Below are 14,261 nucleotides of genomic sequence, written 5' to 3'. Positions count from 1 at the left end.
ACACACCACATTTAACTAAACACATGTTGGATCACAGTAATGATCAGATAAAATATATCTAAAACACACATAACTAAATGGTTTATTATTCAAACGGAGTACCTCAACGTAGCTTCGAGGGAAAATCCCAACTCTTCCATGATGTTCGCCTTCATACCAGTTCTGATCCACCTGTCGAATGATGTACACAATGTCTCCCTTTTGAAACGGCAATTCCCTAAAACATGAAAGAACGTTACTATAATAAGTAAAAAGTGAGATTTTACAAAAACATTTAAACACCATTGATTCTAAAATAGTCTAAATCTAATACAGTATATGTAGGACAATGTTACTCTTAAGACACTTTGGTTTCCTTTATTGCTTTCTCAAAGGGGCTTTAACCTTAAATTGTTTTGGTTATGTAGGAGGCTGCAGTTTCTTATATATGGCAATAAGTTTAATGGTTTGTTTTTTATGCATTCACAATTCACAAATTCTGATTACGTGTGCTTACTTTAGACTTTCAGCTCTGAAGTCGAAGCGTGCCATTGCTGGAGTTCTCTGTGTGGACACAGACAAAACACACATTTATCTTATTCATGTTTAAATAACAGGTGAGCTTGTTTTAGGCACGTTGGTTCTTCGTAGCAATAACCATACATATCATTGTGCATAAGTATTCAGTTCTGACTCTTTAACAGGCAACAGCTACCCAAAGTTTGCAGGCAACTAATAACAAGGAACTATATATAAATTCTAGTGCTGTCAAGATGGTATTTTTTAATCAGATTAGAATTTTTTTTCCATTTTGATTAATCGCTATTAATCACAATCAATCATTTGAGTGCATATTTGATACAAATGCAATATTATTGTCAGAATGTCATCCATGCACTTCTTGTAAGTATGTTACTTGAATGCAACACATTTATTTGTTCAAACCTTTGAAACAGTTATCTGAAGTACCATCATGGTGTATTTTGAAAATAAATTTACAAGCGAGCACACCAGTTGGGGTCTCCTCACTCATCTTTGCACTGACATATGCAATGACCTGATCACTGACCATAAAAAAGCCTGCTCTGCCTTTCACAAAACCATTCATAGTTAAGGTAAGGGAGCATTTGCGCTCAAAATTTGAGTATGCGATTAATTTGTGTTGACTTTTTACATAATTAATGCGATAATGTATTGTGATTCATCTCATGAGTTATCGCGTTATTTCTGACAGCTCTAAAGCATACATAACAGCATGGGTCATAACATTAGGTACACCAAAAAGAACATAATAATAATAATAATAATCGATTAGATTTATATCGCGCTTTTCTTTTGTTATATACTCAAAGCGTTCACAGAGAAGTGGGAACCCCTCATTCATTCACACCTGGTGGTGGTAAGCTACATCTGTAGCCACAGCTGCCCTGGGGTAGACTGACGGAAGCGTGGCTGCCAGTTTGCGCCTACGGCCCCTCCGACCACCACCAATCATTCATTCACCGGTGTGAGCGGCACCGGGGGCAAAGGGTGAAGTGTCCTGCCCAAGGACACAACGGCAGCGACTTTGATGTCCATAGGTGGGAAGCGAACCTGCAACCCTCAGGTTTCTGGCATGGCCGCTCTACCCACTACGCCATGCCGCCCCTGATCAAATACTATATAAGTAAATAAAATAACAATGTATAAATGTAATATAATTGCTGTCGTTAAAACATAACCCTAATTTCAGATTTATTTCCAAATGTTTTTTTCCAAAGTTCATATGTTTGCAGTGGTTTGCAATAAACCAATAATTAACTTTTTTCTTTTCTTAATTGGCCACATAATCTCAAATGAGGGTTTTGCAACGGTATCCAAAACGTATTGGACAATGTCACTGTAAACTACAACCACAAAAATAAACATATTGTTAAATGAATAGGTATCTATGGGCCCGATCTACGAAGATCCAAATAAGTGCCAAACAGCGTGTGTAAAGTTGCAAACTATAACATTGTTGGATCTCCTCAGATCTGTGTGTACACGCAGACGGACAGAACATTCTCTCTAAATTGTCTGTCTTTGCAGCGCGATCGCCTCCTTTCTCACAGATATTTGTGCCAGTTTGCCGAAACACACAAAAAAACATTTGCACAAACACTCCAGACCTGCTAAATATAGACGCCAAGCAGCATCAGCAGAACATTTAGTCTGGATAAATCCCATTGTGAGTGCTAAATGATTGTATTTTGCATCATCTCCTCCCAATATTGTTGGTATTGTGCAAATCTTCACATATTATGCATATACATGAAAAGGAACATGGATTGTGATCTCTATTTTGCTCACTTTTAAAACATTTTGTCAGTGATTTACGATCCATATGTGAGACAAGCACACATGTTTTTATTTTTCATGCATTCTGACTTTTAAATAAACGCTTGCAAAAGTTAGTTAACAATGGCAGTAATGGGATTTGCTCTATTCGGCATATAAAGCGCTGTAAAAAAAACATCCAATGTTCTCCATCAACGTTTCATAGACAGGGAGTTGTTGCCAGTGGGTGTATAATATAGCCAAGAGTCATGGATGCACAGCATTATGGGTAATTCTTATGTTGCGTTTACAATGTGTTACAGAGCCAATGTTCTCCAGAATTGTGTTTGGTGTGGGTTCACAGAGTGTGGCGCATATTATTAAGAGTGTTAAAGTTGTTTTATATCACAACCATTAGTGTGATCTGTATGGCTGTGGAACAAGACCCCTGGTTTACACATAGTAAAAGCAAAATAAATCTCCTCTGCCATTTAGAAAAAGAAGACGGGAAGTGTCTCTCGTGACGTCACGAATTTGACCCGACGGTAAAAGTAGGCATGCGCTTATTAATATGGGGAGCGAGTTTGACCCGACAGTAATTCAAGGCAGGCGCATATTACATGCCCAGCGGCTATTCAAGGAAATACGGTAATAAAGTCAAATTCAAATAAGGCAATAAGAGAAGTATCCTACACTTCTCTTTTCTAAAGTAAATCTGAACAGCCGATATGGGCATCTACATCAACTATATGATTTGCCTGAGAAGCTGGACAGGACAAAAAAAAATAAAAAAAAATAAAAAAGGAATGGGATGGCATTTCAAGTTCATATGCGAGTCAATGCAGGTGGCCAAATACTTTTGGCAATATAGTATGTGTTCTTGTATTACAAAGGGATTGTGAATGATGGGCACAATTTTCAAAACAGGTGCAGTTCCCCTCTGAGACACACTTCTTTGCGCACAAGCTTAGCAGATCTTATCAAGAGTTTTATAAACACAAAAAACATTGCCAGTTCAGGCCATGTAAGTATCAATCCAATCTGAGTGCTATTACGTTTGTAAAAGCATCTCTTGTATTGGCTTTGAGTCTCCAGGTACTTGACAGAAATACAATTACTGAAGTGTGGCGAGTGTAAAGTATGTGCAGTGTTCACTGCTGGAAATAGCAACATTCTGTCATCAGCTTCTCCCACTTCAAATTTGTAACCTGAAGGAAAAGCCATAAGGCTTTGCAAAACTCCTGCTGACAAGAACATCACCCTGGGGCCCCCGCCCTCCATTCCCAACCCAGGCTGACTCATGCACAAATTGACAAAGCATCTGCTGTCTTCTTTCTCCTTACTGTACGAGAGGAGAAAACATTGCCTGTATTTGTACCTCAATGCCAGATTTCCGTTTCTCTGTGTTATCTGTGATGTTGAGCAGGTCTCCAAAGCGCTCGTTGGTGATGAACTGGTGGTGTGTTGGAACGATGCCAGTGTGTCGCCTCGACGCTATGTCAGCCTCTTCCTGTTCCCGCTTCAGCCGCCGCTGCTCCTCCAACATTTTCTGCCGTGGAAAATGACTGTTATTACTTCCAGATAAGCACTCATTCTTCTATTTTATTCATGTCGCACCAGTGGTGTGCCGCCAGGGCCAGCAAGGCCTTCTCTGCTGGTTTAAAATACCGGCAACCAGAAATCATGATCATAATTAAAGATAAAAGTATTTTTTTTATTTGCTTTCCCTAAATATCTAATAGTATTTATATTCTCTTCATGCCATATTATGCTCCTTCCAGCACTGTCGATTTTTATGTTTATAGAGTTTTTATCCAATCAGAAATCAGTTTGCTTATGTTGCCATGCTGTATCAAATCTACCTAAAGCAGTGGTCTCCAACATGCGGCCCGCGGGCCAATTGGGGCCCGCGAGACGTTATTTTGCGGGCCGCACTTTGATATGAAAATTTAATTAATGTGCGGCCCGCAAGTTTAATATGAACGGTACTTGACAGCGTCATACTTCCCAACGTTCCCAATTTTCACGGGAGTCCTCTTAATATCAGGATATCTATTCTCTGGTACTTCCTGCCGATTTTTACCCAATCGACAATACTCAGAGGGTGCTGCAATGGCACTGTTCTGAACGCCCTCTGAATTCTGTACAGACAGCGTGCAAGCCTATTTGATTGTTACATTTGGCTGAGCAGTACACATGTGTGACGTTGCAAGACATATTTGGTCAACAGCTACACAAGTCACACTGAGGGTGGCCGTAAAAAAAACTTTAACACGGTTACAAATATGTGCCAGACTGTGAACCCACACAAAACAAGAATAACAAACACATTTCAGGAGAACATCCGCACCGTATTACAACATAAACTCAACAGACAAATACCCAGAATCCCATGCAGCCCTGACTCTTACGGGCTACAATACACACACCCACACTACCACCACCCCCCCACGCTCCCACCCTCCCTACTTGCGTCGGTTACTTCTATGTGCAGAAATCTTTATTTATAATTTAATTACTTTTTTATTTTCCTACAAGTTTTTTTGTTATTTTTATATCTTTTTTTTCCAAATAGTTAAAGAAAGACCACCAAGAAATGACTGAAAAAAGGTGAAAAAGCACTGTTGTAGAGGACGTTAAAGGCAGTGCAGTCACGGCAGCTCTTAATAATGTCGGCTGGGAGAAAATTGGGACAAATTCGGGAAAATGGTTGCACCGGTAGATTGTCGGGAGGTGCACTGAAATTCAGGAGTCTCCCGGAAAAATCGTAAGGGTTGGCTTTCCTGCCCTAGCAATGCTAGGGCGGGAAAGCCATTCATAGAAAGCGAATTCATTAAAAACTGCATGTTAAATTTTTTAAGAAATTTTTTCTTGCGGCCCAGCCTCACCCAGTTTCTGCATCCATTGGCCCCCAGGTAAATAGAGTTTGAGACCCCTGGCCTAAAGCCTTCAGAATCAACAATGCTGGCGTCTATGCTTTGTAAGTGAATGGGGACATACAGGTGATAGACAGTTGCAATAGCCAATCAGATCACGAGTTGTTGTCAGTAAGGCCTTTTAGATGGCCTAAGGCAGATATATAGTGATGTTATGAGCCAGGTAAAATAAGAACTCCATTACCCAGCATGCCACAGTAGTGCAGAGCATGCGCAGTAATCACGTTTAGTCAGCAGCGGGATGTTTGTGATTAGCACCTTGTGGAGTAAACTTTAAGAAGTCAGCAGACACGCCTTCTCTGCATCTTTTATGATTAGACAAGACAACACATATATTTGCAAGGCCATTTTCAAGAGAGATATTTAAAGAGAAACTACATCTTGTGAGACCATGTCAGCCAACCCCGGAAGCTTGTATTGTTTCCACAGATTGTGAGTTTATATATGATTTCACGTTTAATATGTTCTTTGCTATTTTAATTTTGACAGTATCCCATAAGATTTGTTTTAATTGCTGGTGCAGGTTAATTGATTTTTAAATGCATCAGAAAAATAACCCGTTATTAACACTGTTGGTGTTGATTCTGTAACGACTGGGCGGCATAGCGATGCCGTGTTTGTTCACCCGAGGATGGGTAGGTATGAACACAGCAAAGGTAAGATATAATGAAATGTATTTAACTAACAAAAGGAGCTAAGAACAAAAAACACTGGAGCTAAGCAGAAAAACAAACCAAGGGCGCTAGCATAGAAGCTAGGAATAACAAACAGACAAACTAGACTTGGCACAAAGGCACACAAAAGGGAAAACAACTCATTAGCGTGAGAGGTAGAATAAAACAACAAAGGCGTAGCGTGAAAGCTAGCGAGAATATACATACGAGTAGAAGTCAGTCGTCACTGTTCCTCGAAGGCAAATTAGGATCCCAGAATGAACAACAAAAAGGGGCGAGCTTAAATAAGGGAGGTGATTAGAAAAACAGGTGTGCAGGGACCGTGAGTAGCAGGTGAAAACAATATGAAACCATGGTGACAGACTAAACAGAAACTAAGGAGGTCGAACTACAAAATGTGATACAGAAAAGGAACAATAAACAAGAAAATGAAAATATCCGAGTAGCGGATCGCAACAGATTCAATGCCCAGTAGTGCGGAAATGTGTTTCTGTATAGTAATTCTCCAGCAATGGTCATGTGGTGACATCAATTATGGTATTTTGAGAGGTAATCATTGAAGTCGGAAATGCATGGCCCACCACTGTGTCACACAGTATTGGAAATATAACATCCATGATTACATCCATTTTTGAAACAAACTAACCCATTTATCTATTCATGTACTCTGTACATATTGTCAGTGAGATACACAGTTAATAATATAATCACCTCTTTGTCGCCATGACGCCTCCTTAGCACTTCATCCTGGCTCTCTCCGTGTGCTGGGGATAAGTCTGACCAACAGAAAGAGAAAGGGAATGACACAGTGAGATGTTTGCTCCTTAGAAACAAACACAATAGAAGTGGATCATTTATATAAAATGATTATGATATCGAGGTCAAATCCCTGAATCCAATGAGTAATCGTAACAAACTTTCAAACAGCATCTCTATGACAACAAAAGCAAACCACACACAAGCCAAACTTAATCCAGCATGCACAAAGGAATGAACAAAGAATGATAAAAAAGAAAGAGAAAAATAAAATATGATGCATCCTGCAATGCCTTTCTATGTCTGGATTGTTGATCAAACAGCCTCCATTGGTCTTTGTAACAAGAACATAAGAAAGCTTGTGACCTAATTTGCTTTGCTGCGACGGTTACTTACTTTGTAAAGTCATAATTACACCACCATTATTATTATTCTGATGAAACGTAACAGTCGACCAATATAACGTATAACATAAGGGGTTTTCTTTGCACTGAGGCATTTCTATCTTAAAATTAACACAAAAGGCTTAAAAATAGTTGTATGTAATTTGGTGTATGTTTTGTAGTGAAAAAAATTCATGAGAAAGAAACTGTTCACAAATGTACTTTTTAAAGATCCCTGTACTGCTCTTTACCAGCCCAGCACTATCGCTGTGTACATGGGCTAATTTACGTAAGAGGAGGCCCCCAACAGATTGCGGGGAGGACTGGCCCTGCAATAAAGCCTGATGTATTGTATGTAGTACGATAAAAACAGAATACAGACTGTACATCTGTAATACAATGTTTGCATTATAATATATTGTATGTACAACAGTGTACACTACTTTATAGAATAGAATAAAACACTTTTTTGTCATCAAACACGAGAGCATGAGAACATTATTATCATCATTGGGTTTAATCTGCTATTATTATTATTTAAACAAATACACCACATGGCAGCGCTGTTATTAAATTCCAAAATTTAACCCCATTAGTCTGACTGACTTGAAATGTTAATGGAGTCTACAAAACACCCAGAGTAACTTTACTTTGTCGGGTCGAATAGCCACATGATTTATTATGCATCGCAATCAACCAAACATAATTTATTACGCATCTCCATCAACCAAAACATGGTTTTGTTGGGGCCAATGTCGGATTTAGCAACTAATGGTCCATTAAGACCTTGACTATCTGTGTATGGTATCATGTATTTCAAAGCATTTTGAGCACAACCCATAGGGGGCACCACAAATTTCATGGGGTAGGAGTATCCAAAGGAGCCATTTTTCCCCCTTGTTACTTTTTAATTGGCCTTTGGCATTGTAAAACTGTTTTGATTAGATATCTTAGCATAAATTGACCTACATTAGACTGAAAGTACAAAATGTGTCAAAGTGGAGCCCTGCACCCTGGGTGTCCTAACCTTTTGCACAGAATACAACATTTATAAAATTGCAAAAGAATCAGGTTAAGTATGAAGTACATCCAATGCTCTTTGTAAAGCTAATGAAGGCTTTGGCACTTTTGCATAAAATTCAAATCTGATTTCACCAAGGACATAATGGTACATTATATAACCAAACGCTAACTGAACCTCCGACAGTACTGCAGTACTTGGATGGAACCATGCTGATGCACATAGGAATGGAGGGGCTTCAAACACGGCACTCAAAACGTCACTTTGTAAAAACACTAGACAGACTATAGATGGATGGTGGTGCTTTGAAACAGAGGACAAGGTGAAGATAAAGAGTCGAGCTGAATGGGTGACCACAGAAGAAGAGAAGAGGGTGACAGTGGTGATGGAATGGAGATAGCCACCTCTGTGGTGAGCTGCCAGCGGCTGCAGAAGGTTCCCGTTGGCGTCCAAGCCCTGTCCGTTACTCAGCTGCTCAGAGTTGTCTCCCTCCCCGTTACTCAGCCTCTCCAGGACCTCCAGGGAGGACAGACGCTGAGGTATGAGAGGTCTGAGCTCAGGAAAAGAGCTCGGGGGCCTCTGGTTGCCTGTTTGCACCTTAGTGGCTGACAGCGTCCTCCGAGGCTGCTGGGAGTGTGGGCTCTTACGCAACCTGAAGGGGGCAGGGCCCATTAGTAGGAGGTTTCCAGGCAGCATGGTCTTCTTCTCTGGTGGTGCTGCTGGTTTCTCTTGCTGTGCTGTGGCCTGCTGCCTCTCATGTCTGAGAATGGTGGTGAAGCGGGTGTAGGAAGCTGGGCAGGAGCCTTTACATTTGGTGGGTTTAAGGGGGAAGTGGTGGTGGTTCAGGTGGTGCAAGTGATGGTGGTGGTGTAAAGGGAAGGACTTTGGAGGCAAGGCGGAAGGACTCTTTGTTCCAATGACAGCAGAGTGCCTGTACTCAAGACAACTCTGTTTGAAGATCTGTTCAACTTCAGGGTCAGTGGAAGAAGCCGACTCAACCCTAACATGGCCTTCATCCTCTGAGGGGAAGGCTGCCTGCTCCATGGTCTTACTGTCTGGTAACAAGGTCTCCTCATCTGGTTCCTTGCCACCTGTCTCCATGGAAGCACAGACATTTGTCTGTGCGGTGTTGATCACCAAAATGCTCTCAGCTGACACTGCAGTGGGCACGTAAAGGGGGGTGCAGTGTTGCGGGCTGTGGCTGGCGTTCAGAGTGGGCAGTGAGGACGAGCGACTCGGTGTCAAACTGGACCGTTGAATGATCATTTCAAACTCAGCGACCCGTGACGACACGGCGACCCATGGAATGCTGGCCTGTGACTTTTCACCCCCATCAGCCTTCGCTCCTTCAAAGAGAGAGGTGAGGCTGCGGGCGCTGCCTTGGGGGCTGGAGCCCACTGAGCTGGTCCGCTGAATCTGATGCATGTTCTTGTACAAGCTGGAAAACTCTGATGTGCTCCTGTTAATCGCAGGGGAAACGTCCCCGAGGCCATCAGCACAGCGGTCTGAATATTGGCCTTGCAGATATCTCTCCTCTTCTTCAGGTCTGTCACGATCACACGTACTTGTGTACAAATCCTCGAAGCTGTGCGCCTTTGGGTGCCTCACAGGCAGTGTCCTGCTTTCCTGGATATCACCACCAGGCGGCAGTAATTTGGGCTTGAATTTAGAGGGCAAGATTTGGGGTATGCAGGCTTTGGCAGCAGAAAGAGGCTTCTTATTCTTACAGTGGTTAGCTATTGCGTTACTGGCAAGAACAGATTGACTATTTATAGAGGAGCAGGGTGGATCTATACAGCCATTCCCACCTTTATAATCCACTGGCAAGCATGCAGGACAACAGAATAAACAACATATTAGATTACAATGGTCACAGGATCACACACAAACACGCTAAACAGACTAAGTTACATTTCTAGAGGAAAGAATTTGATTAAATTACAGGAAACTGGATGTAATGTAGGTTATAAATGACTGCTGAGAGTAACAACATGAAAAAATATGTTTTGTTAAATGCTGATAGAATTTAAATAACCAGTGTTTGTGCAAGCAGCACTAAAATCATGGAACATAAAGTGTTAGAAGCAGTATGCGTGAAATGTTATGTAATGTTGGAGGTCACAAAGGAATCTGAACTCTGACTACAGTATCAATGCACAACTAGGGATAAGTACCTTTCACCTTTGAATCGATGCGGTACCAACTCCCGTTACCTGGGAACTCAATGGTAAGGATTTTCGGTATTTGCTTTAACAGTGAGTTGATAATGACAACTGTGCTGTCCATTTCTGCATCTCATTTGCAAGTACTATATCGTAGACTTCGTATGCTGTTCCAATTCCAATATACATTAGATGGCACTATTGTATAAAATACGGTGTGTTGCCTAGTCAAGTAGTAGACTTTGTCATGAAGATGAGTTTAGTCTTTTGTTGCATCCTAAACAATTGTAAGAGTAAGTATTGTACTCATTTCACACCAGCTGTTTTGTTTGTAACTTGCAGCTTAGTTGTAGTTTCCATCACCAAACTTGGTGACGTCATGTGCAACCAAGCTATCAAATATGCCAATGTTTGATTTTATTTTAATCAACACTTGCACCAAACTTTAGTCGTGCCTGTAAAAGTACTACATTTATTCATATTTATCCCTATGCACAACATTGACAACATATTTAAAATTGTGCTTATGTTAGAACTATTTCATACACACCCAGCTTTAGGGATAGAGATAAAATAATGAAGGTGCTTGTTATTTACCACATTTGGAAATAAAAAGCACAAGTAAACAATGACAGAAAACTTCCTGGCTTTTTTCAACTATCGCCATCGTGCTCCAGATAGAAGCAGGAAATGACACAACACTGTAGTGGTACACTCTTGCAGCATGTGGGAACCATCTGTCTACTCTAGTGCACTCATAAACAGACAGGGGATGCCCACTTAATATTATTGTATCTGAGGCATGTGGCATTTTATCATTTCTGCAATTAAAACTTTAAAACATGAAAATTCATAGAGCATGTCTTTGTTTTATTAGCACATGACAGATTAAATGGTGAAATGTGATAATCTACTAATCAAAAAGCATGCTTGTCAATTTTCAGGAGCAGTAAATATATTTGCAGCATTACTAGACTGGAAAAAGCTAAACAAAGACCTGGTTATCGTTGTTTTATATAGGCTTATAAATTCATTATTGCACTTTATCTTTCGGATAGATCCTGTTTAAACCATTTTTCTGTTCTGCTCTGCCTTTCCTCTCCTGCATGGAGAGGATACAAGGTGGGTCACTAAAAATTTCTGGAGAGGTACCAGTCTGGAAGAACCGCTAGCTGTTCCAAGTCATGACCTGGGGTGGACAACTTTTGCACAGCTGGTGACGTCTCTGTATTGTTGACTTGTCTACATGGAAGAAGATCTACCTACGACCATCTATTACCTTTCCAATGGACTGTACTCTCATATTATTTATTAATGTAACAATTCAATAATTGTGCCCATTCAGCATCCATTGCAGCCGGTCACCTTACAGGGGCCTTCATATCTGCGGGACATTCCAAAAGTTTTCTTATTTTTCCCAGTTGGAAAAGTTTGTCCTTGCTCGAATGAGTGTTTCGATCAGGGGATGTTGTTGTGGCTTGTAAAGCCCTTTGGAGCACTTGTGATTAAGGGATATATAAATAAATTGTGATTGATAGATGGATATGAACATACCTCTCAATATGCATTTTAAAATAGGGGAAATGTCCTGAGAAAAAAGGAAAAATAAAGTTTCATCAATTGGAAAAATGGTCTGCCAACCCAACCTAAGTTGTCAACATTCTTACATTACATAGCATAAAATAAAAACACAAAAGTGCATGTTATGCCTGAGAAATTGTTCATGCTGGCTTGCGTCATTTATTCCTCCACGTGTGATATACTAAGGATGGAATTACAAATCTTTAAAAAGCAGGAATGTGTCCAACATTGCTATTCTTTATGTCAGTATAATATTGTTATTTTACACTCCAAACATTGATTTTCTTAAAATTAAAATAAAAACTTAAAAAAAAATCTCGACTTGGGATTTCAATGCAATCCATCCATCCATCCATCCATCCATCCATCCATCATCTTCCGCTTATCCAAGGTCGGGTCGCGGGGGAAACAGCCTAAGCAGGGAAACCCAGACTTCGCTCTCCCCAGCCACTTCGTCTGGCTCTTCCCGGGGGATCCCGAGGCGTTCCCAGGCCAGCCGGGAGACATAGTCTTCCCAACGTGTCCTGGGTCTTCCCCGTGGCCTCCTACCGGTTGGACGTGCCCTAAACACCTCCCTAGGGAGGCGTTCGGGTGGCATCCTGACCAGATGCCCAAACCACCTCATCTGGCTCCTCTCGATGTGAAGGAGCAGCGGCTTTACTTTGAGTTCCTCCCGGATGGCAGAGCTTCTCACCCTATCTCTAAGGGAGAGCCCCGCCACACGGCGGAGGAAACTCATTTCGGCCGCTTGTACCCGTGATCTTATCCTTTCGGTCATGACCCAAAGCTCATGACCATAGGTGAGGATGGGAACGTAGATAGACTGGTGAATTGAGAGCTTTGCCTTCCGGCTCAGCTCCTTCTTCACCACAACGGATCGGTACAACGTCCGCATTACTGAAGACGCCGCACCGATCCGCCTGTCGATCTCACGATCCACTCTTCCCTCACTCGTGAACAAGACTCCTAGGTACTTGAACTCCTCCACTTGGGGCAGGGTCTCCTCCCCAACCCGGAGATGGCACTCCACCCTTTTCCGGGCGAGAACCATGGACTCGGACTTGGAGGTGCTGATTCTCATTCCGGTCGCTTCACACTCGGCTGCGAACCGATCCAGCGAGAGCTGAACATCCCGGTCAGATGAAGCCATCAGGACCACATCATCTGCAAAAAGCAGTGACCTAATCCTGCGGTTACCAAACCGGAACCCCTCAACGCCTTGACTGCGCCTAGAAATTCTGTCCATAAAAGTTATGAACAGAATCGGTGACAAAGGACAGCCTTGGCGGAGTCCAACCCTCACTGGAAATGTGTTCGACTTACTGCCAGCAATGCGGACCAAGCTCTGGCACTGATCGTACAGGGAACGGACCGCCACAACAAGACAGTCCGATACCCCATACTCTCTGAGCACTCCCCACAGGCAATCCATTAATTTGTAAATACAAAAAAATGATTCTCAAATGCACAGGCAATTGTTTAATAATATCATGAGGTAACCGTATACATTTCTATTAACATGTATTTAGGGCATTATTAGGGCAGGCATAACTGTGATTTGGACCTCAATGAAAACGAGTTACAAATAACAAATAAGTGGACATTAAAGCATCATTCGACATCGGCATACAGTACAACTAACACCAAGTGCAATTCTATGAAGTGCAGTGAGTGTTTATATTTTGAAACCTGATCTTTTACAGCCCATAGGATGTGTGTTACATCAATATTTACCGAATGTTGCCAGGAAACCGGAAGCTGCGCTGCTCCAGCAAAATCGGAAAATATCTTTTTTTAACGGAGGGTAAAACTATGGTATTGGTAGAACACTGGGAAAGAGGGCAACATACAGAAGTTTCTAGAGAAAACGGGAGGTATGGTGGATATGGACAGGTCTTCCAAGGATTTGTCCATGAGAGTTTGGTCACAATACACATATTGATAACGTAATATGCACAGTGGTACATTGCTTTCATACGATCCATTTAAGTACACTTTGGTTTGCAATGAAAACCTTGATGTTCCCCTTTAAATTTGCATGTAACACATGAGTCCATTTGTGCAATCGAGAGCTACAAAGAATCCCGCACGTTCGTTAATCAGTGTTTGTGCTTTTTTTTACGAAATACAACTGTTACAGACAGTAGCACAGTAGCAAGTGACAGTACTTTGCTGAAGAAGTTGAGAAACACCATTGCAGTAAAAAAAGAACTCGTAGCAAAGTTACGAGCCAAAGTTCTTCCCTGCCAACCTGCCTCCCTCTTCATCGTTGTCTCTGTCAACAAGCATCTTCATTAAAGGTAAAGGTGTAAAATGTTCATTCATCATTTATATGCATTTCATATTGTGTTCTGCACGTAAACATTCTGGGTGTCTTGAACAGATTCATTAGATTGGCATTTCTTATAAAGGTAAAACTGTGGTTTTGATTGGACATTTTTGGAACAAAAACAGGGGCTCCAAAGTAATGT

The 14,261-nt window shown here is 41.4% G+C and overlaps 1 protein-coding gene across 11 annotated transcripts in view; it reads right to left on the bottom strand.

Moving 5' to 3' along the window:
* Nucleotides 1–14,261, bottom strand: part of LOC133559231 (sorbin and SH3 domain-containing protein 1) — a 149,905-nt gene that overhangs the window by 23,630 nt on the left and 112,014 nt on the right. For 10 of the 11 annotated variants that reach the window (XM_061910796.1, XM_061910788.1, XM_061910798.1 and 7 more), the window contains 5 exons: nucleotides 8,452–9,867; nucleotides 6,599–6,663; nucleotides 3,656–3,826; nucleotides 497–543; nucleotides 103–217 (listed from right to left, as the gene is read on the bottom strand). In XM_061910796.1, coding sequence (XP_061766780.1) covers nucleotides 103–217; nucleotides 497–543; nucleotides 3,656–3,826; nucleotides 6,599–6,663; nucleotides 8,452–9,867 — 1,814 coding nt within the window. The remainder of the gene's footprint in view (nucleotides 1–102; nucleotides 218–496; nucleotides 544–3,655; nucleotides 3,827–6,598; nucleotides 6,664–8,451; nucleotides 9,868–14,261) is intronic. The other variant, XM_061910799.1, reaches the window with a different exon arrangement.

This window comes from Nerophis ophidion, linkage group LG09 (genome assembly GCF_033978795.1).
Source record: "Nerophis ophidion isolate RoL-2023_Sa linkage group LG09, RoL_Noph_v1.0, whole genome shotgun sequence".
In the NCBI taxonomy this organism is placed as follows: Eukaryota; Metazoa; Chordata; class Actinopteri; order Syngnathiformes; family Syngnathidae; genus Nerophis; species Nerophis ophidion.
Note: the sequence above shows the minus strand (reverse complement) of the source record. Positions and strands in the feature narration are given on the sequence as shown.